Source organism: Oryx dammah, unplaced genomic scaffold (genome assembly GCF_014754425.2).
Source record: "Oryx dammah isolate SB20612 unplaced genomic scaffold, SCBI_Odam_1.1 HiC_scaffold_21, whole genome shotgun sequence".
NCBI lineage: Eukaryota > Metazoa > Chordata > Mammalia > Artiodactyla > Bovidae > Oryx > Oryx dammah.
Genome location: NW_024070205.1, coordinates 61,309,502 through 61,335,840, shown reverse-complemented (window position 1 = coordinate 61,335,840; position 26,339 = coordinate 61,309,502). Strand labels below are relative to the sequence as shown.

The following is a 26,339-nucleotide window of genomic DNA, read 5'->3' as shown; positions in this document are numbered from 1 at the left end:
TACTGACAAAAAGCCATCTTGCCATAATGAGGACCCTACTGTGTTCCCCACCAATGGATTTCTACATATAACAACATGTCAGTCAATCTCCAATGGAAAAAAAGAAGTTTAAAAACATAGAAAAAAAGTCAGAGGAAGCAAAAACAAAACAAGGAGAAGAAGAAAATGAAATAGTACCAAGCTTAAACCATAATGGAGAAGAATATGAAAAAGCACACACACACCCCCACACACACAAAAAAAAACTGAATCACTTTGCTGTACAGCAGAAATGAACACAACACTGTAAATCTACTATACTTCAATAAAATAAATGAGAAAACCAAAATTTTATAGGCAAAACATAGTATCAAACAAACAAGCAAGACAATTCAAAGGACAAAGCAAACAATTTAAAAAGCAACAACAGAATGAATATTTTCAGAATGAGAAAAGACATTTCATGGATGAAATAAGAGTAGGAAGCCATAAATAAGTAATAATTGGGAAAAAAGAAAGTGCCATCAAAAACTAAAAAAAAAAAAAAAAAGATAGCCAAAAAAAAACTCCGCAACAAATCAATAGAATGGTGGAAAGATAAAGTTAAGACAATATCTTATAACACTGAAAAAGATGAGTCAACGGGCAAGAAACGAGAAGGAAAAAAATTAAAATATCAGTTAAGGAAGTCCAACACCCAACTTATCAGTGAAAAGAGAGACAAAAGAGGGAGCAAATTATCAAAGAAATAATAAAATAGCATTCCCCAGAACTGCAGACCATGAGGCTCCACCCTGAAAAAGTCCACAAGACGTATATTATTATCAATATTAATAATGGTGATAATAGCATATACATAGAGGCACATTGTCATGACATTTTAGAAAAGCAGAAAAAAGAGGACGTCTTAAAAATTGTTGGGAAAAACAACATGGTTACCTACAAAGAGACAGGAATCGGAATAGTTCGGAATAACAATAGCAGTTTAAAAAAATCAGAAAAGGATTCAAAATCCTGAGCAGAAATAATGGTTTTCTTTTGAGTTGTACACCTAGACAAGCTATCAATCCAGTGGGAAGGAGAATCACAATAATTTCAGATATCAAGCTTTCAAAATATTTACCTTTCACGTACCTACACCCAGAGAGTCAATTCTTCATGAAGAAGGGACAGCTGGGGCTCAGAATACAGGGAGACCAACACAGAGAAGGAGGAAAGAGATTTCCCAAAGAGACAGCTTTGGGAAACTGGCTGGGACAGCCATGCAGAAACCCCACAGAGATCCAGTCCAGACTGGAGCAGGAGTTGGAAGACTCTAGAAAGGTCTTCAGGAAACAAAATTGAGTCTAGAGATTGAGTTTCACCTATGACGTACTGCTTGATTCAGCATTTAAAAATTTTTTTCCTGATCACAACCATTTAAATATGAATTTTAAATACAAGTGTTAGTTGGTCTTCACAGTGCCAATTCAAGCCACCTTAAAACATCACAGGTATATCCTGAATGTCTCCTTGTAACAGAAGCTGTGTCTTCCTGACCAAAACCAGATGCCTGGGAATCAAATGTGAGGTGGACAATACTGAAACTTATAGGTGTGAATGAGGCTTCCCTGGTGGCTCAGCCAGTAAAGAATCTGCCTGCACTGCAGGAGATCTGGGTTTGATTCCTGAGTCAAGAAGATCCCCTAGAGAAGGAAAGGGCAACCCATGCCAGTATTCTAGCCTGGGAAATCCCATGGATAGAGGAGCCTGATGGGCTACAGTCCATAGGGTCACAAAGAGCGGGGCATGACTGAGCTACTAACACGAAATGAGTTGTGAATGATGGTGTCATTTCTGAAACTAATAGGTTTTCTATCTTCATTTTTCAAACATGAATGCCCCTTTAAGGAGAGTTTTCTACATAGATCCTTCCTAACTTGTTATTTCAAAGGCATATTCTTGCAACATTACCAGTTCTTTAAGACTGGTAATAAAAGTAATAATAAGTAAGTATTTTTATAAGTAATAAAAATATTACTTAAGAAAAATGTCCTAGTCCAAACTTCTGAAAACACTGGCCTGGAATAAACTTAAACTTTAGAAACATAGTGTTGATTATATTTCTTTCATAGAACTGGCTAATTAAAGTTTTATTCAAATCAGAACGATTCTTAAAATTTATTTATTTTTAATTGGAAGATAATTGCTTTACAATGATGTGTTGGTTTCTGCCATACATCAACATGAATCAGCCATAGTATACATATGTTCCCTGCCTTCTGAGCCTCCCTCTCACCTCTCATCCCTCTAGGTTGTCACAGAACACCAGATTTGAGTTCCCCCAGTCATTCAGCAAATTCCCACTATCTTTTTTACAAATCGTAACATATGTTTCAAGGTTACTCTCTTAATTCAATTCGTCCCACCCTCTCCTTCCCCAACTGTGTCCACAAGTCTGCTGCTGCTGCTGCTGCTAAGTCGCTTCAGTTGTATCCGATTATGTGCAACCCCATAGATGGCAGCCCACCAGGCTCCTCCATTCCTGGGATTCTCTAGGCAAGAACACTGGAGTGGGTTGCCATTTCCTTCTCCAATGCATGAAAGTGAAAAGTGAATGTGAGGTCGCTCAGTCGTGTCCGACTCTTAGCGACCCCATGGACTGCAGCCCACCAGGCTCCTCTGTCCATAGGATTTCCCAGGCAAGGGTACTGGAGTGGGGGGCCATGTCCACAAGTCTATTTGCTATGAAATCAGATCGACTTTTAAAAAAATTTGTAGACAAAAATCCTCATTATTTTTATTGAGCATTTTGTATGATTATTCACTTCCATGAAGTATCTATTCTCTTCCACAGTGTTATGTGTTAATATTCATTGCTGCAAAGTGCTTGCCAGGGCCCTAAAACTCTCAAGACTTATGGTCCATTCCATGTCCATGATGCTCACACCAAGACTGTATAATTACTTCCGTCATCAAGATCTCTTCCATTGTCTTTGATGAAAGCAGCCGTTTTTAGCCATCGAAGGGGACGACAGAGGATGAGATGGCTGGATGGCATCACTGACTCGATGGACGTGAGTCTGAGTGAACTCCGGGAGTTGGTGATGGACAGGGAGGCCTGGTGTGCTGCGATTCATGGGGTCGCAAAGAGTCGGACACGACTGAGCGACTGAACTGAACTGAACTGAATGACAAATAAATGTTCCTAGTCCTTTCCTTAAAATGATGGGTTTCTGGAGTCTGGGGTCAAGTTTAATGCTAACAAATAAGGCATGGCTGCATGTGAAACATCTCAACGGACAGACATAAATGATGTGCCCATAGGGTTATTCATTTTTGTGGTTGGCTAGCTTTTGCTGAACTTGCACTGTCTCTAGGAATATGAAATAAACACAACTAAGTGAATCTGCTGGACCTGAAGTCTCTCTTAAAAGAAAGTGAAGTTCTATGGTTGGGGGACTAGAGGAAAGAAGCTAAATTTCTTTTCATCTCCATCCACAACACCATGCCCGCTCTTTCAGCATCTCAGACTTTCTGTCTGCACTAATCTGAAGTGCTGGTAAAGCTGAGAACAGCTAATCATTATTAATTCCTTTAGAATTCATTGCAATAACATCAATCATAGCTAACTCATTTGGTATTAATATGGATGTAATGTGAAAATGAATAATGCACACAGGAGTTTTTATATTCCTATTTTAGAAAAATAGTTATGAACAATGTATTTCTCTTTCCATTGTCAAATCAGTGCCTCTGAGAGGTTTTCTATCAATTACCTTCATCATCATTCCAGTTGAAATCTTGTCAGAGCAAACATATTTCAAAGGATTATATCCAACTCCATTACAGCATTCCTGGCTCTTTGGAATAAGTTCAGTCTCACAGCATTTTACTGGCACTGGGTCATTCTTTTTAACATGTGCTTTAGACTCTCCACTGGAAGCTGAGCAGCATATGGTATCTGACATATTCACATAATCCAGCCCACAACAGAACATCCCTGCAACAATAAAATGTTATATATGAATATGAAATTAAAAAAAGAGAAGAAAACTGAGGCTGCTATAAAGTTTGGTATAAAAATGTCAGACTCAGACTGAAATGGTACAATAGCTCAGGTAGCATTTCCCTAGCACGGTGATTTAAATGTACAGTGAGGGGTCCTTCTGTCTAGGGCTCTTGCACTAGACACTAATTAGGTAACACACAAGAGGAAGTGTACTAAAAATCATTCAGCAGGGTGCCAAACTTCTCTGAAGCTCCATAAAAAAAATGATCTGATTTCTGTCATGAGAATTACCTACCCATTTTGTGATGATAACATCTTGTTATGGAAGAAGTGGCAGTTAAACCACAGAAACTCAGAAGAAATCTCTAGAAATTCACAAAGGAGAAGAAGTCACCCAAGCACTCTGGGATAAGAGGCTAGGCAGTGGAGAGGGAGCACCATCCTAGAACTGGAGACATTGCCTAAGCATCGTGTAGGTTTCTGCCTGCCTTTGTCTAAGATACAGATAGATGCTCCTTGTGAATCCAGCAGCAACTGTAGCCATCCTTGGATGATAAGAGAGATTTGTGTTCAAAACCAGTTGATCATACTCACTGATCAGGTAAACCAGTTGGCCAGCATTTTTTTTTTCAGCTGCAAGTGGATCCATTGCTAGATATGGGTAAGGGGTACAGGGCGGTGGCAGAAAGACGTTGTGGAGACAGTCATTGACCCCCAGTTCTCAATGAAAGACAGGTGTACCTGAAGTACCAAAGAGCCTCCTTTTCCCCACCCAGTTCAGTGTAACTTCCTGAGTTCACATCATTTAGATCTTGCAATAGAAGAGACACAGCAAAAATATAGACATAAAAAGGCTGAATAAGCAAACAATGCTCTAGAGTCAGATTAAACTAGAAATTAAGGTACCTATACCCCATGTCACCAGGCTATCATAGTAGAATTTAAATCCAGTTACACAGCAGTGCAATGTGATGAATGATTTATTTTAATTATAATTTTGTTTATTTATTATTAGTCCTGACTGATAACACAAAGAGACTCAACTTCAAAGTGCCCTGGGGTCCTAAATTGTTTAATCTGGTCCTGTACATATATCTACACTATGAAATAGCCCCCTAATAACAGAAAAATGAATTTTAAGTACTTTTTAGATTATATTTAAAAAATCACCAAAAGTAGACACTGATTTGACACATGCCTTAAGAAAGATGTTTGTCCACTCATGACTCCAAAGGACCCTATCACTGACCTTTCTACTTTGAAAAAAAGTTCAATATTAAAACATTTTAAGTTTGATTAATAATATACATTGATCATTACTGCATTTCATCACCATGTTTATCACATGGACATGTGATACGTGTCCTGAGTAATTGGTTTAAAGGTAAACTGTAGGTTTTTTTGGTACTTTAGTATTAATTTTAGTTGTTTGTAACATTTCCAGGGAAAGTTTCTTCAGAAAAATATATACTGCAGGGCTATCATTGTAGTCTGAGTCTTGATTATGATGGGTAAAATTCACATATACACACACAAAAAAATCCACAGCTTCAAGTTTTATATTGTTTGCGCTTTTTTTTTTTCTGCTGCTTTCTGATCAGACATTTAAATACAACCTTGGATTCTTTGCTGTCATTTTTTTTTCTCTAGCACTTTTCTTAAAGTAATTCATGTTTCTATTTTAAAGAGCAATCAAAATCTGAAAACCGACCCTTTAGGGAGCAGAATACATTCTCCCCCTCCACTCCCAAATTACTTTATGGTTCTACCATGCTTTCAGTATAAAATCAAAATGCAGACATTGACCTAATTCCAAACTCCTAATCAGTCATTTGATCGCTCTGAGGGACTTTTGACAGGTCAACTAAAATTTTGATAATGAATTGTTTTTACACTAGAAAAAAAAAAAGATGCATTCTTTCACAAAGAGCTTCATCTTTGTTTCACTGAATTAAAATTTTCAGCCAAGATTTCACTCACATAACAAGAAGTGACTCCCTTTCTAGTTTCTTTGGTAAACCATTACTTCTTTAATTATTATCAACCTTGTTCCAGTGTGATAAATTGCTAATTACTTAATACCCTAATCAGCGTTCATTCTTTGCACAGATAAACTGTGACAGTGCCATTAATTTAAATAGTAATTTCACTTAATGGCCAGAACGGCACACCAGATTTTTATGCAGCATTTTCTGAAGACTGCATCCATCACTGCAATATTCTGACATAAAGATGTCTGACGTGCACTAACTCACTTAGGGAGAGCAGATGTTGCCGAGCAGAGCTTGGTAGTAATTCCCATAGTGCATCACTTCAGCATGAATGAACTGCAAATTCAGAGACACTCTTCTGAAACTGCATTGCAATAACTTTTGACCCTATCTAATTTATCACATGGAGCACTTGACTTTTGAACTTTGACACAGAGAAGGCACAGTTTTAAATATGCCCAAAGAAAAACAAAATGGGTCATGTATTATTGATGGATTGATCTATACTTCCAGAGGCTCTTCATTAAATTTGTACAAATGTGGAGATTCTCTTTGAACAAGATGCAGATATTATTAAAAGGGTAGAGTAAGCACTGAACTATTAGATATTTCTCTTTGAGATCAAACAACCTATATTATATAGTTTTCCAAACTGTATATATAACCAATGGATAGCTTCCACTGTATTGGATACAACTGAAAAATAGTGAAGGAAATAATTTTTTTACTCATAATATTATGAATACTTCCAATATGTTACCAACACTTACTTATTGTCCATGGCTGAAAGAAGAACATTTACAAATATCTAATCCTGATTAGTTTCTAAATCATTAATTCTATAAAACAAGTGCTCCATTAAAAAAAAAAAAGCCCAAGAATTAGCATGCTTTTGAGATAGAAATAATAGTCATAAAAAACAGAGTCTGGAATATGACAAATCATTGTGGAACTCTGGGATTGACCATGGAGACCACATTTTAAGCCATGGGGTTATATTTCAGATTTAGAAGAATGTTAAAAAAAAAAAAGATTACTTGTGTTTAGTCATTCTAAGGACAAACATAATGTTGATGGCAGAACATGAAAGAAAAGAAATGCATTTTTCTTCACCAGCAGATGGCTCTAAGACTAACCCCACAAAACTGAGGGTAGGGTGAAAACATTTCCCAAATCATTGCAGTGTATTTCATAGCGTTTATATATTACACTTTTCAAAAGTTCATTATGTCATATGGAAATCTTTCTGGGAACTCTTCTTTCAATACAGGTCTTACACAATGTCTTTCTGTAATGTATTTTCCTCTTTGCAAAGTCCCCAAATCCCATCTATGTAACAGGATTAGCCATTCATTCTACAGCTGTCCCAGTCAAGGATATGGAAACTCAGAACCTTATTCTAGAAGAGTTTCAACCCAGAGTTTCAAACCCAAGACTGCATGGACAACACAGATAACAGAACTAAAGCAATCTGTTCTCAAGGTATGTCATCGTCAGTTCCTCTTGGCTAACAGAAAATCTTGTCCTTTCAGCATGACAGAGAGGCTTTAATTTTCATCTTTTAATATGAAGGGGTATAATCAAGTCAAACTCAAGACTGATGGCACAAATGATAAAACCATATAAGCAAACACTACGAATAAAAAGAGTAATAAAGAGGTTGAAAATATAGTCAAAGAAAATGGTTAATACACATCCACCGAAATGACGAGCCTGACTTTCATCCCGAGGTACCTGTATAACACTCCTACACAACTCATCTGCCCAGAGAGAGCACTAAAAACATAAACGCTACCCCAGCACTTCTGTTCCAACAGCATCTGTTAATTCACTCCATTTATAAAATACATATTGACAAAGACAACTGAACTGGGACCAGGGAGATTTGATTTGGTGTGAGAAAGTCAATTCAATGTGATTTTGTTAAAGGGCTCCTGCAGGCAAATAAAAGAGTTTAAGTAATAAAGTACATAAAGAGATGTTTTATGAGCCAGCCCGGTCTTGTGGCAGGCACACAATGCCAGGCAGGGAGAGAGGCCAGGCTTAGGAACAATATTATGAGATCCAAACCCTCATGCAGCAGGTATGGTGCTGCTAGGTTGAGGAGAGAAAGGGCCATATGGATATTCTGGAAGGTCATTGAGGTCATAATCATTAGGGGCGACAGGAGGGAGCGGCAACAGGGAGAGGAAAAAAAGACATGTGGAACGTGTCTATTTTCAGTGAAACCTGCAGGGAGGTCAAGAGACTAAAAAGAGATTTTTTTTTTTTTTCCTTTTTAAAAGGCTCATTTCTTCAGTCCACCATGATTACTAGAGTTAGCGGAACTGTCAAAGGTCAGGAGGACTGTGGAGCTAATTTTGAGTCACAGGAATTAAGGAATATCACAGTTTGCTTAAGAAATATTTGGATAGTATGGGTATCTTATTGAAATTTGGGGATTCTGAAGTTTGGGCCCATGAATGGACTTCAAGGGCATGTGAAATAGCAGGCAAATTTTTGGGTCTATCCTACATATTACTATTTGAAGTGAGGGTATGCCACTTTCAAAAGACTCTACCAGGAGTGTACAACATTCAAAAGATTCAGAACCTTGTCCTAGTGGACAATCTATGCTTAGGAAAGGCACTTTGGGCAAGAATGTTTTAACAGACTTAAATTTGCTTTTGTTTTTGGCAATAGTGTTTTAAGGGACTTATCTTTCTGTCTCCTTCACATCCATTTTGTCACTCAAATCTGATTTATCTCAAATCACAGTTATTATTATCTCATCAACTCTTCCCTGAGTACCAAACAAGGTTCAAATCCTTTTGGCTCTTCAGTTTTATCTCCCTCTATTTGCTTACATGCTGTGTCTACCTCCAATAAACCCAACTGCTCACCCCTACCTAGACATGCTTTACAGGCTGCTAATTTCACACTTCAGCTCAGGCTATGCTCTCTAGCTGAAACATCCTTCTTCCATCCGTGCATCTCAAAATCTCACTCCTTGTTTGTGGTTCTGATTCTGTAGTTTAGCTTTCTTCATCACTTTGGATGGAGTGATCACTCAGTTTTAAGACTATGCTTATATATTCATCCTTCTCATATGCCTATGTTTAACCATACAGGCACTTTTCTCCTTGATTAGATTGCAGGTCCTTAAGAATAGAAATAGAATCTTAGCCATTTTATACCCACAAAACACTGAGAATATTTTGAATATAATCACAACACAATATAAATTTATTGAATGAAAGAATATGGCAATTGACTAAAAATAAAAACAACAGTACAGCAACAATGTTAAAATGAGACAGTGCTGCTGTTTTAAAACTCTGTTCATTATGATATTGGGGGGCAACACTTTTGCATCCCCACTTCTCTACAACAATGGTTCTGTCTTTAATGGATCTGTTTTCAGATCCATTAACTCATCCAAAGGAATAAGAGTTACTCAACTGATTAGTCACAGTACAGGATAACTAACTAATGGTCATGATTTCCTAGTAGAGTAAGCCTTAAGGCATTGATTCTTAAAGTTTGATGTCAGGACCCCTTTATACTTTCACAAATAAACCAGGATTACAAATAGCTTTTGTTTATGTGGGTTATATTTGTTGATATTTACTAGATTAGATCCTATCACTTCATGGCAGATAGATGGGAAAACAGCAGAAACCGTGGCTGACTTTATTTTCTTGGGCTCCAAAATCACTGTAGATGGAGATTGCAGCCATGAAATTAAAAGATGCTTACTCCTTGGAAGGAAAGTTATAACCAACCTAGACAGCATATTAAAAAGCAGAGACATTACTTTGCCAACAAAGGTCCGCCTAGTCAAGGCTATGGTTTTTCCAGTGGTCATGTATGGATGTGAGAGTTGGACTATAAAGAAAGCTGAGCGCTGAAGAATTGATGCATTTGAACTGTGGTGTTGGAGAAGACTCTTGAGAGTCTCTTGGACTGCAAGGAGATCCAACCAGTCCATCTAAAGGAGATCGTCCTGGGTATTGGAAGGACTGATGCTGAAGCTGAAACTCCAATACTTTGGCCACCTGATGCGAAGAGCTGACTCATTGGAAAAGACCTTGATTCTGGGAAAGATTGAGGGCAGGAGGAGAAGGGGATGACAGAGGATGAGATGGTTGGATGGACATGAGTTTGGGTGGACTCCGGAAGTTGGTGATGGACAGGGAAGCTTGGCATGCCGTGGTTCATGGGGTCACAAAGAGTCGGAGATGACTGAGTGACTGAACTGAACTAGATTAGAGCTTAATATTGGAATGTTTGAAATAGGTATTCATTAATTCACCTAAAATAATAGTAAATAGATAACATGTTAATATAAATATTTTTGAAAAATAAACATATTTCCAAACTCAGAAAAATTAGCAAGAAGAATGACATTGTTTTACAGTTTTGCAAGTCTCTTTAACATCTGGCTTAACAGAACTACCTGAATTCCTCTGTTTGTACATTCAACTTTTGCAGTATCATGAAAGCAACCTAAATGTCCATCAGCAGATGAATGGATAAAGAAGACGTGGCATATATATACACAATGGAATGCTTCTCAGTCATAAAAAAAGAATGAAATTGTGTCATTTGCAGTAACATGGGTGGACTTGGAAGTCATTATACTAAGTGAAATAAATCAGACAGAGAAAGACAAACACAGTATGTTATCATTTACACATGGAATCAACAAACTAGTGAATATATAACAAGAAAGAAGCAGATTTACAGATACAGAACAAATAAGTGGTTACCCGTGGGGAGAGGGAAGGGAGAAGAGGTAAAGGGTAGAGGATTAAGAGATGCAAGGCACTATGTCCAAAAATAAGCAACAAGGATAGATTTTACACCACAGGGAATATAGTCAATATTTTATAATAACTATAAATAGAATGAAAGTGAAAGTGTTAGTTGCTCATGCATGTTCAACTCTTTGGGACCCCATGGATTGTAGTCTGCCAGGTTCCTCCTCTGTTTATGGAATTCTCCAGGCAAGAATACTGGAGTGGTTTGCCATTCTCTTCTCCAGGGCATCTTCCTGACCCAGGGATCGAACCCCTCCTGCATTGCAGGTGGATTCTTCATTAATTCTTTACTGTCTCAGGCACCAGGGGAGACCATAAATAGAATACAACCTTTAAAAATTATGAATCACTAAATTGTATGCATATAACATGTAATATTGTACATCAACTATACTTCAATTAAGAAAACCAGAGAACTCTTCTGCAGTATTACGTGTCATGTAATCTCTGGACAACTCCACTGTATAGTATGAGAGAATGAAGGTGAATAGGTTAGTATGTAATAGTTTAGTATTATTGTGAAAATAGTTTTGATCACACCTTCAGAATTCCCTCGTCCATACTTTAAAAGTTGCTGCTTTAGAGCCTAGCACACATTCACAGCACCTTTTCTTCTAACTTTGGCACATGTGTGGTGTGCAGTCAATCTCTCTCTTTTTTTCTGGTCATCCTCAAAATGTTTGTGACTTGGTAGTTACTGGGCCTGCTCATCTGTTCTGATAAACATTGATATGGTTTGGGTTGGAGAGTATCCAGTGCTTGTTCAGTAAGAGAATGCTCATAAAGGTTAAGAGCTTAACTATAGGGATGGAGTTAGCAACACCTCTTAGTCATAGTGGCAGGAGATTCACAGGCAAATCTCCCAGCCTCCCTTGCATTTAGGTATCTATAGATAGCTGAGTTTCAATAAACTGTTAATAAAAGCATCTGCTATTCATAGGTCTGGCCAATAAAAAAAAATTACACATCTGTTATTTTATACTTTTTCCTTCTTATGATTGCAGGAATGGATACAATTCCCAGGTAATTCGAGACTCTACCTGTTGAAAACAGCAGCACTTTCAACAATCAGAATGACTGTGGGAAAGAGAGCTACCGGGATGACAACATTCACATCACAGTCCTATTACATGGGAAAGAAATGGACCTCCATGGTATCTGAACCTTTATAAATTTTGAGATTCATTTACAATAACGATGAGTGATATCTGAAGTAATACAGCCACTGACTTGACGTGTGATTTGGAAAAAGTTTTAAACTTCCATTGGAAGTGCTTCTCTTTCTTCATCTGTAAAATGGAGATAATAACAGTACCTATCTCACAGGGTTTGCTCTAAGGATGAAACGTGTCAATGTGTATGAAACACATAAAACTCAGCTTGGCCAACAGTGAAAATGGAATGTTGCCCACTTTTTCATATTGTAATATTTTTAGGTCTTTATTGAATCTGTTACAATATTTCTTTCTTTTTTTTTTTATGTTTTGGTTTTTTTTGGCCATGAGGCATGTGGGATATTAGTTCCTCTGCCCAGGGATTGAACCGCTGCTCCCTGTACTAGAGGTCAAAGTCTTAACCACTGGGCCACCAGGGAAATCCTTGCTATAATTTGTCTCCTGTTCTTTGTGTACATCTTTTAGCCAGTAAACAGTATCTTGGAGTTCCTTGGACTGCAAGGAGGTCAAACCAGTCAATCCTAAAGGAAATCAACCCTGAATATTCATTGGAAGGACTGATGCTGAAGCTGAAGCTCCAATACGCTGGCCACGTGATATGAAGTGGTGGCTCATTAGAAAAGATCCTGATGCTGGGAAAGATTGAAGGCAAGAGGAGAAGGGGACGACAGAGGACAGGATGGTTAGATGGCATCACCGACTCAATGGACATGAGTTTGAGTAAGCTCCAGGAGAAGGTGATGGACAGGGAAGCCTGGTGTGCTGCAGTCGATGGGGTCACAAAGAGTTAGTCACAACTGAGCAACTGAATAACAAGGAGACACTGGGCTGGATTTCTTGACTGGCTATATTTCTTGACTATATTTGGAATAATAGTCTCTCACATCTACTATCCATGGAGGAAATTACTTAAATGACTGTGCATCTACATTGGGAGGTTGGTTTTTCCTTTTTGTTTTTGCTTGTTTTTCCTGGCAAAGTCAAGTTTCTTGTTAGCTTATAGGAAAGATCCAGAGGTAATCCTTAAATTCGCCAGGTCAACGAAAATGTCATAATTGAAATCTAATTCTGTTGTGTGTAGGACAACTATTCACTCTTACTATTTTCTGGACAGTTGATGGAAACCAACATAGTGACATACGACTATCAGCCAACTTGACAGCATATATATTAAAATCCTCCTCCAGATATATCCCACTGGTTTGGATTTTAAAAATGCCTAAGATGCATACAATTGTGGATCCAGAGAGGTGATCTACAACTTCACAGGATAGTAAATGCCTTGGAAGTACCCTTGATAGTTATTCAGAGATAAAAATAAATAACCAGAAATCAGGGTTTTTTGTGTTTTTTTTTTTTTCCTTTGGTTCAAAGAAGGAAATTAGTCTTTCCCACATTGGGAGGATTGAAATTTAATTATAAATAATTAAAAATTAAAAATTTATTTTAATTAAATTTAGCATTTCTTATTTATATACTGAGTTCTTGCTCAGTCGTGTCTGACTCTTTGCGACACCATGAATCGCAGCATGCCAGGCCTCCCTGTCCATCACCAACACCCGGAGTTCACTCAGACTCACGTCCATCGAGTCCGTGATGCCATCCAGCCATCTCATCCTCTGTCGTCCCCTTCTCCTCCTGCCCCCAATCCCTCCCAGCATCAGAGTCTTTTCCAATGAGTCAACTCTTCGCATGAGGTGGCCAAAGTACTGGAGTTTCAGCTTCAGCATCATTCCCTCCAAAGAAATCCCAGGGCTGATCTCCTTCAGAATGGACTGGTTAGATCTCCTTGCAGTCCAAGGGCTACCCAAATACTGAGAGTCTATATTCTTATTAAGGGACAAGATTTTGGTATAGCCAGGATCAATACTTTCAATCATTTTGATTAACTTCATTATTGAAGAGCTCCTCTTAATAGTTTACATCAGAACTTTACAGAAAAGAGAATGTATATAAGAACATGATATTTAACAATAAAACTATAATAATTTAAATAATTGGTACTTGTATTATGGATAATTCTTTGAGTTTTTTGAACAGAGAAGAAATTATAGAAAGATAGTGGAGAGTTCATAGTTCATCTCCATCAAGATACTATGATGTCCCAAAATCTTAACTTGGAGGGGCTAGACTTCTAACACATACTAGTTGTAGGGGTAGATTTACCTTAAAGCTCAGGAAACTTGATCTTCAAGGTCCTTTGCTTGCATGAGCCCCTTCCAAGGCAATCATGGTTATATATATTTATGAAATTTGCAAATGTATGATATATAACTACAGTTTGTTTTGCCACTGTCTCTTGCCCTTTTAACTTGCCCTCTGTTATATGTGTCTTCATATTGATTAAGACTGGGGTAGCCATGGACCTTTTTGAGCTCAAACCAAGGGGAAGTTGAGTCTGGGGAATATTTAGTTTGGGTTCAGTAGCTAATGTGATTTCAGTCACTTTCTTTAAAAAGTTGTCAAGGCTTAAATATGTCATTTTAACCACAATTTGGAAAGATAAGGAATGTGAGAAATCACAAACTTTTAATTTGTATGCATGTAAAGGAAAGGTTTAAAGAAAGATCAGATAGAAAAATTAATGAGACAAAAGCTATAAAAATGAACAATGGAATCAACTGAAATATTCTGACATCAAGAAGAAAACTGTAACAAGATAAATTTCAAATCATACCCAAAGTAGGAAACTATTAAAAGAAAATGTTGGATCTAGGATTGAAGCAATGCATAAGCAATTTGATTACTTTGATCATACAAATTATGAACAGAAATAGCTCATATTGGAAAAATCTCAACTTCTTACTCATTTGTAGATAAAACAATGGCATCTATGACAAAATACAACTTATAAATTCAGTCATACAGTAAGGATATCCATGAAAACTGGTAATGATACTGTCAAGTCAACAAATAGCTAAGACGAGTCACTGCAAATCAGCTTAAGACAAAAAAAGTTAAAACATCCTAAAACCTTAAAAAAAACCTTGGTAGGTATTTCTCCAAATTTGACAATAATCAAACATTTCTATAAAATTATATTGATGAGTTGTGAAGCTTAAAAGTCACTTCTATAAACTTAAAATCATTAAAAAATAGTTTGATCAACTATGTAACAGAAAAGAATGAAGTATGTATTCTCTCTAGATAATATCTTTCTATTCTCTCTAGATAATTATAGTACAAAGCCATTTTTATATGAAAAGGTGACCAAGTGTATAAGTTAAAAATGTCAGGGGAAAAAATAGAGATGCCAGAAGTTATATAATTAAAATTATAATTCTTATAATTTATTTTCCCTTAGAAATATTTTTTTATATTTTGTTTTGTCATCATTTTGTTTTCTTAAAGACCATTGCCCCAGTTTTATACCTTTCAGGAGCACCCAAATCTAGATCTGACTAAATGTGTGATCTGTGCAAATGTCTAATCTCTGTGCCTCAGTTCCTTCATTTAAAAACATGAATAATAATAGTAACCATTTTGTAAAGATTAATTGAGGTAACAATGTATAAAACACTGGGCATGGTACCTCCTAGGTAGTAAATACTTAATGACAGTTATTGCTATTGACGTTAATTTAATAGCTATAGCAAAAAGGGAGTAAAAGAATTTGTACACAACATCATCAGTAATAATTTGTACCTTATCAGTATTGCTGTGAATTATTCTCTTGGTCCAGAACCAATGCATTCTTGTGTTTGTTTGCTTTTTGGTGGACATGACACTTTTCAAGAAGAAAGAGTTTTGGTCTGTTTTTATGAAATGCATCACATGCACATAAAAATGTGAGATTACATCTTTCTTTATTAGACAGTGTGTAGTTAGTTGTTGCATCAGATGTAATTAAAATAAACTTTCATTATGTATATGTTTTATATCTAAGGCAAATCTGTCAACTTCTCTGCTTCACAGATTCTCTGTTTACTGAAAAGTAGACAAGGCTCCCTTACCTGGAAGGCGATTGTACACCACACCCTCTTCCTCTCCCCCGCAGCACTCGAAATCTTTGCTCACAATCTGTCCACCACAGCACTGCTGGCCGTGGCCATCGTGGAGCCTCCCAGCACAGCAAATCTGCTTTCCTGAGGTGGAGTACGGCATTCTGCCACAGCAGGAGTTGCCTAGGCCAGCGGAAACCCGATTGTGCTGTTCATCTGGACAACATACTTCACCTGTCAATTTAGGACAATAACCATCATTGCATGAGTTAAAAAAATATGCTTTGACTCACAATGAAATGTTATCACAACGATCTTGCAGATGCCAACCAGTTGACAGGAAACTGTCATACCAGAGATAGAAAATCTCAATACAACTTCAAAATTTTTACATTAAGGTGTATGAACATTTTTGTACTGAAGGTGTATAAACGTGGTTTAATTTTGCACTGAAGGTGATAAACATGTATAAACAAACATGTTGAAGGTGTATAAACATGACATACACATATGCCAACTTAGAGGCAAGGCTATGTTGCCTATTTTCTGACTGCTACTACATGAGCACATGAAGTTCTGGTGACATGGATTAAGTGGCATTATAAAAATGATCTGTGTACAAATACTCTTCTATCTATTTAGTATAATTTTTTTTGGAAAAAAATTTTTTGGATGGATTCAGAAAACAATTCTTGATAATTCATATTGCTTTTGATTCTAATTTACTTAAACTATATTTATTTAATCAAAAATATTTCCAGTGAAAAGGTTAGTCAAGTGAGAAGAGGTAAAAATCCTGTATTCAAGTCTGCATATTAGTATTTTGCTGAGCTATGGTGGACACTGAATTTCACTGACACAGTTACATCTACATTTACCCTTCATGTGATATTCTGGGAAACCTCAGATAAGAATAAAATAATCTTTTGCATAGTGCCTTGGGATGAAAGGGTTCAAATACTCTAAATATCAGTAGTCTGCTTTTTTTTTTTTTTTTTTTTGGTATGAAGCATTGTCTAAAAGATAGGAAAACTCTAAAGACAGAAAAAAATTTTAATGGATTTTCTGAAGGAAATCTTAGAAATCTTAGACAAGACTAATAAGAAATTGGAAGATCTGAAAATCAAACTTCATCTTCCTTTTGTACCTCATGACCAATTCTGGGTTGACCTCCTTCCTAACCCCCTGAACCTTGACCTTCTCTCCCTTTTGCCTTACTAATTTTCTCCTTTCCACATCTTCAACAGACCCTTTTCTCTTTCCTCCACTGCCTCTTCTTAAACATATCTTTATCCCTGGACACTATCCCTTCATTAAATCTTATAAGGTATGTGAATATGATGGCCAACCTGGCAGGTTCTACAAATTTAAATCAAGGTCCAGAAACGATTTTCATAATCTAGTTAATAACTTGCCAAACCTTCTTAAGAAAAGGCACAAGATCTATGAAGAATTAAGGATTGCCTCAGGAATTCATAGTCCTCGACTCCTTGATCTCTGTCAATTAGCTCATCTTCTTATGAAGCCAGCATATGCCAAAACGTGGTTAGTAAAAGCAAGATGAACTGCTAACCAAAATGATATTTAAAATATGGGACAATATTTAACTATGGGCACATATATAAAGAGCACAAAAATAGGACAAGAACTCTTAGCAGTTATCCCTGAGGTCTTTCTTGTCCAAAATTTATTGGTCAAAAACCCATCCCACTAGATGAAATGGACAAATACTAGAAGCATGTAACCTACCAAGACTAAATCATGAAGAAACAGAAAATTTGAATAGACTGATAGCTAGTAACAGGATTGAATCACTCATCAAAACCTCCCTGCAAAGAAAAGTCCTGGACTAGATGGCTTCACTGGAGAATTCTCTCAAACATCCTTTCTTTCCCTCTCTCAGTAGCACATTACAAGGATTATACAACATAACCAAGTGGGATTTATTCTTGAAATGCAAGGATAACATACAAAAATCAGTCAGTGTAATACAACCATATTAGTAGAATGAAAGTAGGAAAACACATGGCCATCCCACTGGTACAGAAAAAGCATTTGACAAAATTCAAAACTTTTCTGTTAGAAAAACATTTAAAAACCCAGAAGTAGAAGAGAATACCTCAACACAATAATAAGCATGTGAGAAAACCCTACAACTACTGTTATACTCAAGAAATCATTTCTTCTAAGATCAGGAAGATGATTTTCACCATTTCTACTCAACATAATATTTAGAGGATAACCAGAGCAATTTGGCAAGAAAAAGAAATAAAAGGCATCCATACTGAAACAGAAGAAGTAAAATTTATCTCTGTTCACAGACAATGTAATTTCATGGGTAGAAAAACCCTAAAGATTTCACACTCAAAACCCAATCTGAACTAATAAGAGAATTCAGCAGAGTTGCAGGATATAAAGTCAATGTACAAAATATATATTATAAAAATAAAAATGAAAAATTGTAAAGGAAATTAAAAAAAATTTCATTTACAATAATATCAAAGCACCTAAGAATAAGCTTAATCAAGGAGGTCAAGGAAATATAGAGTGAAAACTACAAACTGTGGCTAAAAGAAATTAGAATTAAATTGGATATTCCACATTCAAGGATTAGAAGACCTGATATTGTTAATATGTCAATATTACACAAAGTGATCAGTTCAATGCAATCCCTATTAAAATCCCAATAACACTTCTTGCAGAAAGAGAAAAATCAACTTTAATATTCAAATGGAGTCTCCAGGTACTTCAGATAGCCAAACAATCTTCAAAAAGAATAAAGCTGTCAATCTCACATTGCTTGACTTCAAACCTTACAGTAAAGTTATGGTAATCAAAATGATGTGATCCTAGTACAAAGACAGACATATAAACCAATGGAACCAAATAGAGAGCTCAGAAATAAAACCCTGCATATATAAGCAAATGATTTCCAAAAGGATGTCAAGACCATTCACTGGGGGAAAGGGCCTTCTTTTCAACAAATGTCAGTGGAAAATCTAGACATCCAAATAGAAAGAATGAAGTTGAACCCATATATTATACTATATACAAAAATTAAATAAAAATGGGCCCAAGACCTACATGTAAAAGCTAAAACTAAACATTTTTAAGGAGAAAACATAGGAGAAAAGTTTAATGACATTGGCTTTGGCAATCGTTTCTTGGATATGACACCAAAAGCACAGGCAACAACAAGAAAAATAGATCATTTAGACTTCATCAAAATTAAAAAGTGTTAGGCATGCAAAGATACTGTTGCTGTTAAGTCGCTTCAGTCGTGTCAGACTCTGTGCGACCCCATTGACGGCAGCCCACCAGGCTCCCCCATCTCTGGGATTCTCCAGGCAAGAACACTGGAGTGGGTTGCCATCTCCTTCTCCAATGCAGGAAAGTGAAAAGTGAAAGGGAAGTCGTTCAGTCATGTCCGACTCTTTGTGACCCCACTGACTGCAGCCTACCCGGCTCCTCCATCCGTGGGATTTTCTAGGCAAGAGTACTAGAGTGGGGTGCCACTGCCTTCTCCGAATAAGGATTGAGTTAACTTGAAAGAGGAGAGAAAGAAGCATTGAAAGCACTAAAAAGAAATGACAATGATATCCAAAAAGTTTTGATAAGGGTACTATGAAGCTAAGGTATCTAAGTCACAGTGTGAGTGGACATGCTCAATAACGGAAGAATAGCTCATTAAATGACAGCAGTCTGGTAGTAAAATACTATGTGGCCAATGAATACACAGAAAAGAAAAAAAGCTGAGTGGGGAAAATGCTCACAGTATATTATACCAAAACCATGTTAAAGAATAATGCAGAGTAACATAAGATCTCAGATATACTCTATTTTCTGATGTATAGCATATTTGCCCAAATATGGGGTGATGCAAAAAGAACTGAACACTCTCATAATTACTCAGCAACCAAGTTACATGTAGAACAGCTAGTTAAAACCAGCATGTAAAGGAACTCTACCACTATTATTTCCATAATTTCACAAATTTCAGGAAGGACTTCTCACATCACACAGTAAACATGTACTGTAACTAATTTCAGACCCTTTAGAGAATATCATGATCACTGGCAGAAAAGACATCATTTATTTCTTCCTTTATTTCCTCAAGGATGAGGAAGAGGCGGTATAAGCACAAAAGCTGCAAGTATAACAGCTGGAAATCTGGTAGCCCCTGTTGCAGAGGTAGACCAATACTTTGAATACAAGTTTAGTCTTACACCATTGTAGGTGAGTCTTCAGGAAACTCCAGAACCAACAAAGAAAGTAAGGCAAACTCCCATCTTACTAAAAAAAAAAAAAAAAAACAAAAAACAAGTTGCAGCTGCAGGGAAAAATCAACCTGCTGGCACAACTAGGTATACTATTTCTGTCAGTGTGTTTTCTGCAAAAATGAATGGACTAAGGATTCACACTGGTGAAAACTAAGATTCATTCTGGTGAAAACTAAAATGTAAAGATAACTTGATAGCTTGATAATTATATATCTGTACATCAATGCCTCAGTGGACATGGGTTTGGGTAACCTCCGGGAGTTCGTGATGGATAGGGAGGTCTGGTGTGCTGTGGTTCATGGGGTTGTAAAGAGTCGGACACAACTGAGTGACTGAACTGAACAGACAGCTATATTAAGAGCATGATAGTATAGTTATATTTAATCTGGTCAGTGAGTAGTAAGTTTTATTTTCAACTGTTGTTTTTTCTTTTAAATCACATAAGAGGTTTTGCCCCCCTTAAAAACTATTCAACAGAAAAACTGCTATAAATCCTCACAAATTCTCGCATCATCTAGCTCTCAATTCTAAACAAAATTTTTGAAGAAGATAACCTGAAAACACCTTCATGAGTGCAATTCAGGTGCTTATGGAGACCACCAAAAGAAATCAACTTTTTTAGAAAGAGGAATAAAAAACGTAACAAGATTTAGGAAGTGTTGAGCATCTTTCAGTTCAGTTCAGTTCAGTCGCTCAGTCGTGTCTGACTCTTTGCGACAGCATGAACTGCAGCACGCCAGGCCTCCCTGTCCATCACCAACTCCGAGTCCACTCAGACTTGCGTCCATTGAGACGGTGATGCCATCCAGCCATCTCATCCTCTGTCGTCCCCTTCTCCTCCTGCCCCTAATCCCTCCCAGCATTGGAGTCTTTTCCAATGAGTCAACTCTTCGCATGAGGTGGCCAAAGTATTGGAGTTTCAGCTTTAGCATCATTCCTTCTACCAACTGATTAAAACTATGACCCATAGGAGAAAGTAATTGTAAATCATATATTTAATAAGGTACCAATATGCAGAATACAGCAAAAACACGATCCAATTAAAATATGGGCAAAGGATACATAGAGGCTTCCATGGTGTCTCAGATGGTAAAGAATCTGCCTGCAATGTGAGAGACCTTGGTTCAGTCCCTGGGTTGGGAAGATCCCTTGGAGGAGGGCATGGCAACCCACCTATTCCAGTATTCCTACCTGGAGAATCCCCATGGACAGAGGAGCCTGGCAGGCTACAGTCCATGGGGTTGCAAAGAGTCAGACACAACTGAGCAATTAAGCACACACACACACAAAGGATACATGTAGACATTTCTCTAAAGAAGAGATATATATATATATATATATATACACACACACACATATGGCCAATAAGCACAAATAAATTCAATATTATGAATTATTAGGGAAATGTGTATCAAAATCACAATGAGATACTATTTCACACCCAGTTATGGTTACTATAAAAACAAAACAAAAATAGAAAACAAGTGTTAGCAAGAAAATGGGGAAATTGGAACCCTGCGCACTGCTGTTGAGAATGCAAAATGGTGCAGCTGCTGTGGCAAACACTATAGCAGTTCTTCAAAAAATTAAACATAGAGTTATCATATAATATAGGAATTCCAGTTTGGGGTATATAGCCAAAAAGAGTGAAAGCAAGGACTTGAATAGACAGTTGTATAGCAATGTTTACAACAGCCTTATTCACAACAGTCAAGACATGAAACAGCTCAAATGCCCATCCTCAGGTGAACAGATAAACCAAATGTTGTAAATACACGCAATGGAATATTATTCAACCTGAAATAGGAAGGAAATTCTGACATGTGCTACAACATGGATGAACGTTGAAAATAAGCCAGTCACAAAAGGACCAAGATTATATGATTCTACTTATATGAAGTACCTGAGGCAAACGAGAAATGCTTTACTGCGAACAGTGAGGTTACTGTATTTGTTATGGTTTTCTAGGTGAGAGGTTTCTCCTCTCTGATCTGTAGTGTAGTTCCCATTTCTTAAATCTTTACAGCTAGAGAATGCGCAGTGTCCCTTTTGGACAGACTTTCTTTACCGTAATGTGTCACATGGTCCAGAGGCACCATTGGTTAATTAAACATCACTTAGGACAATGGTGGGCTTAGAAGAACAGTGTATATACTTATATTGGGGAAAACTAATCCTTTAAAAAGAAATCCATTTTTGAGTACAACAAATATCAATTGGATATTTCAGTCATATTTCCCTGAATCTCTCAGAATGTTATTCAGTTACTGAGCGAAGAAAAGGCTTCATAAAAAGAGGTGTGGATTATATCAATGAGAAGTAAAACTGATTTTTTTCCCCTCAAAAAAGGGCTATTAGACATAAGACACAAGGACCAGTCACCTTCTCATTAACCTCTCCAAATGAATCTATTTCACGACAGGCTTGAAAATGTTTTCTCTTTAAAAGCTACCATGCAGTCTTAACAGTTAATTGTTATTCTTATCAAAGAATGACCCACATTAACATTTAGCTTGAGGTCATTAGCATATTTATAAAAAAGGGGAGTGGAAAGTGCATTCTTTTCTCTGCTGCTCTTTGTCATGGGGTTCTATGGAGGAAAGTTGTGAGAAAAAAATGAAGTCAACATTATTCACCAAAATGAGGTAAATATTATTCACCCATATTTCAGACTTGTCTAGAAATATCAAAATGCCTAGATCTGTCTCAGGCTTGAACTGGCAGACTACTGAGTGAATTTTAATTACATTGAAATGGGCTTCCCTGGTGGCTCAGCAGTAAAGAATCTGCCTGCAATGCAGGAGATGTGGGTTTGACCCCTGGGTGGGGAAGATCCTCTGGAGAAGGAAATGGCAACCCACTCCAATATTCTTGCCTGGGAAATCCCATGGACAGAGGAGCCTGGCAAGTTACAGTGCACAGGGTTGCAAAGAGCCAGACACAACCTAGTGACTAAAACCACCAAACAATAAGATGGTTTGGGATCAACATGTTTTTCTTTCATGATGTAAACAGTGTTAAGCCAGGTAATAAAGACCACTGGCTGAAGACTGAGATCACAATATAATATCTTCAATTAGGTACATTGATATTAGTGATTGGAGCAAAACATTCTGTTTGATTATCCCATAAGGCTGCATTTTTTCCCTCTGATATCAAGGTAGGCATCCTAATCCTCTGAAAAATTAACCACTGAAAGATCTAAATGTGGCCAATGCTCAATAGAAAGGCTTGCATAATATCAATAAATGTCCTTTGAGCTTCCAGGACTTCTTTCATTTTTGGACTTTCTTTGGGGAAAAAAAGTTGAATTTTATTTGGAAATAGAATAAAAGTAGATTGTTTTCTTAGTTCAAGATCTGACACTTTGCGTCAGGATTGAGAAAGATGATAGGCAGGTCTCCTAGGTGTTCATAGCTTTGACAAATGTAACCAAGTGATTTTCATCAATTTTAGGCAAAGTGGATATTTTTCAGAGTTGGGACAGTTCTTTGCAAATCATAACTTATTAAACATTTTAATGTGACTTGGAGATGAAAACGCAATTAGAGAAAAGCCTAATATGACCTATTGGTCTGAAGAATGGGAAGGATGGGACAGCAGAAATTTTTCATCTCACATCTGTGGTTGTCATTTTCAAGGCAATTTTGTTTGTTTTTGCAAAGGAAGAAAGATGTGAAATATAGTCAAAAGTTCCCAAAGTGCAAATTATTTTGAGAGAGTAAAGCATTTGACAATGTCTGACTGGTTGCCGAACACTATGACTTGTAGTATAACAAAGTTAAGACTTTAATCCTTGGTTTTCGGGAGCCAGCGTGAGGAATCCCGCCGATGGCAAAGGTCATGAGAAAGGAGGCCTGACATACGCAAAGGCAGGATCAGGCCTCATGGGTCCCCGGACATCACAATTGTGTTTTCTTACTTGGAAAATCCAGTTGATTAAGAGTTCCTTAATTATGAAAGTATTTTTTGCATAATAATTAGAAAAAATAGTACTTCTACAAAGAATTATAAAAGCATCTTTGTGGAAGGATCATAAATAATAGTACGTTAATAAAGGTAGGTTTGCAAAATTAATTAATTAATCTATGTGAATCTGGCCATGTTATTGATTCTTTTTGAACCTCTTTCTATGTTTGGAAACTTTAAATAAAATAACAGTGTCCTACAGTTGTGAAAAATATATACGGTATCATATTATAATTAAAATCTTGAATACAGAGCTTGCCAGATGCTTGTTTCATAAATGTTTTATAAATGCCAATTGTTGTCTTTATTTTCAGTTATAGTCATTGGACACTGTTTTGTGTAGTTGAATTTGGAAAATGGCTTATTCAGTCAGCTGATAAGATAGAAGGAAAAGAAGGTGAAGAGGGAAAAATTCCTGATTGCTACTCTTTACTAATCTCACTTTGCTCTGCCAGGTGTAGAGTAATGAGGGGTACTATGGGCTAGCCTCAGATAAATGGAATTTGTGATAACCATCCACCTAAGAACAATGCCATTCCAATCCAAAAGAAAGGCAATGCCAAAGAATGTTCAGACTACCACACAATTGTACTCATCTCACATGCAAGCAAAGCAATGCTAAACATTCTCCAAGCTAGGCTTCAACATTACGTGACCCAAGAACTTTCAGATGTTCAAGTTGGATTTGAAAAGGCAGAGGAACCAGAAATCAAATTGGCAGCATATGTGGGATCATAGAAAAAGCAAGAGAATTCCAGAGAACCTCTACTTCTGCTTCATTGACTGCATTAAATCCTTTGACTGTGTGGATCACAACAAACTGGAAAAGTCTTAAACAGATGGGAATACCAGACAACCTTACCTGCCTCCTGAGACACCTGTATGCAGGTCAGGAAGCAACAGTTAGAACCAGACATGAAATAACAGACTGGTTCAAAATTGGGAAAGGAGTATATCAAGGCTGTATATTGTCACACTGCTTATTTAACTTCTATGCAGAAAACATCATGCAAAGTGCCAGGCTGGATGAATCACAAGCTGGAATCAAGGTTGTAAGGAGAAATATCAATAACCTTAGATATCCAGGTGACACTACCCTTATGGCAGAAAGCAAAGAGGAACTAAAGAGCCTCTTGATAAAAGTGAAAGAGGACAGTGAAAAAACTGGCTTGAACTCAACATTCAAAAAATGAAGATCATGGCATCTGGTCCCATCATTCCATGGCAAATAGAAGTGGGAAACAATGGAAACAGTGACAAACTTTATTTTCTTGGGCTCCAAAATCACTGCAGATGGTGACTGCAGCCATTGAAATAAGAAGACACTTGCTCCTTGGAAGAAAAGCTATAACCAACCTAGATAGCATATTAAAAAGCAGAGACATTACTTTGCTGACAAAGGGCCATGTAGTCAAAGCTATGGCTTTTCCAGTAGTCATGTATGGATGTGAGAGCTGGACCATAAAGAAGGCTGAGCGCTGAATTGATGCTTTTGGACTGTGGTATTGGAGAAGACTCCTGAGAGTAACTTGGGCTGCAAGGAGATCAAATCAGTTAATTCTAAAGGAAATCAATCCTGAATATTCATTAGAAGGACTGATTCTAAAGCTGAAATTCCAGCATTTTGGCCACCTGATGCAAAGTGCCAACTCACTGGGAAAGACTCTAATGCTGGGAAAGATTGAAGGCAGGAGGAGAAGGGGACAACGGAGGACAAGATGGGTTGATGGCATCACTGACTCAATGGACATGAGTTTGAGCAAGCTCCAAGAGATGGTGAAGGACAGGGAAGCCTGGCAAGGTGCTGTCCATGGGGTCACAAAGAGTCAGATATGACTGAGCAACTGAACAGCAACAATAAGGAACAACGCATGCACTGTTCAGAATAGAAATGGAGAAAATGGAGAACAGGTTCATGGAGTGATACACCAAGAAATTCAGAGTTTATGATGAAGTACTCAGTTCAGTTCAGTTCAGTCACCCAGTCGTGTCCGACTCTTTGCAACCCCATGAATCGCAGCACGCCAGGCCTCCCTGTCCATCACCAACTCCCAGAGTTCACTCAAACTCATGTCCATCGAGTCAGTGATGCCATCCAGCCATCTCATCCTCTGTCATCCCCTTCTCCTCCTGCCCCCAATCTCTCCCAGCATCAGAGTCTTTTCCAATGAGTCAAATCTTCGCATGAGGTGGCCAAAGTAGTGGAGTTTC

The 26,339-nt window shown here is 37.3% G+C and overlaps 1 protein-coding gene across 1 annotated transcript in view; it reads right to left on the bottom strand.

The window, feature by feature from the left end:
• USH2A (usherin) overlaps positions 1-26,339 on the bottom strand; it is a 922,740-nt gene that overhangs the window by 221,940 nt on the left and 674,461 nt on the right. The window contains exons 49-50 of the mRNA XM_040262869.1: positions 15,892-16,113; positions 3,738-3,961 (exon numbers count right to left, since the gene is read on the bottom strand). Coding sequence (XP_040118803.1) covers positions 3,738-3,961; positions 15,892-16,113 — 446 coding nt within the window. The remainder of the gene's footprint in view (positions 1-3,737; positions 3,962-15,891; positions 16,114-26,339) is intronic.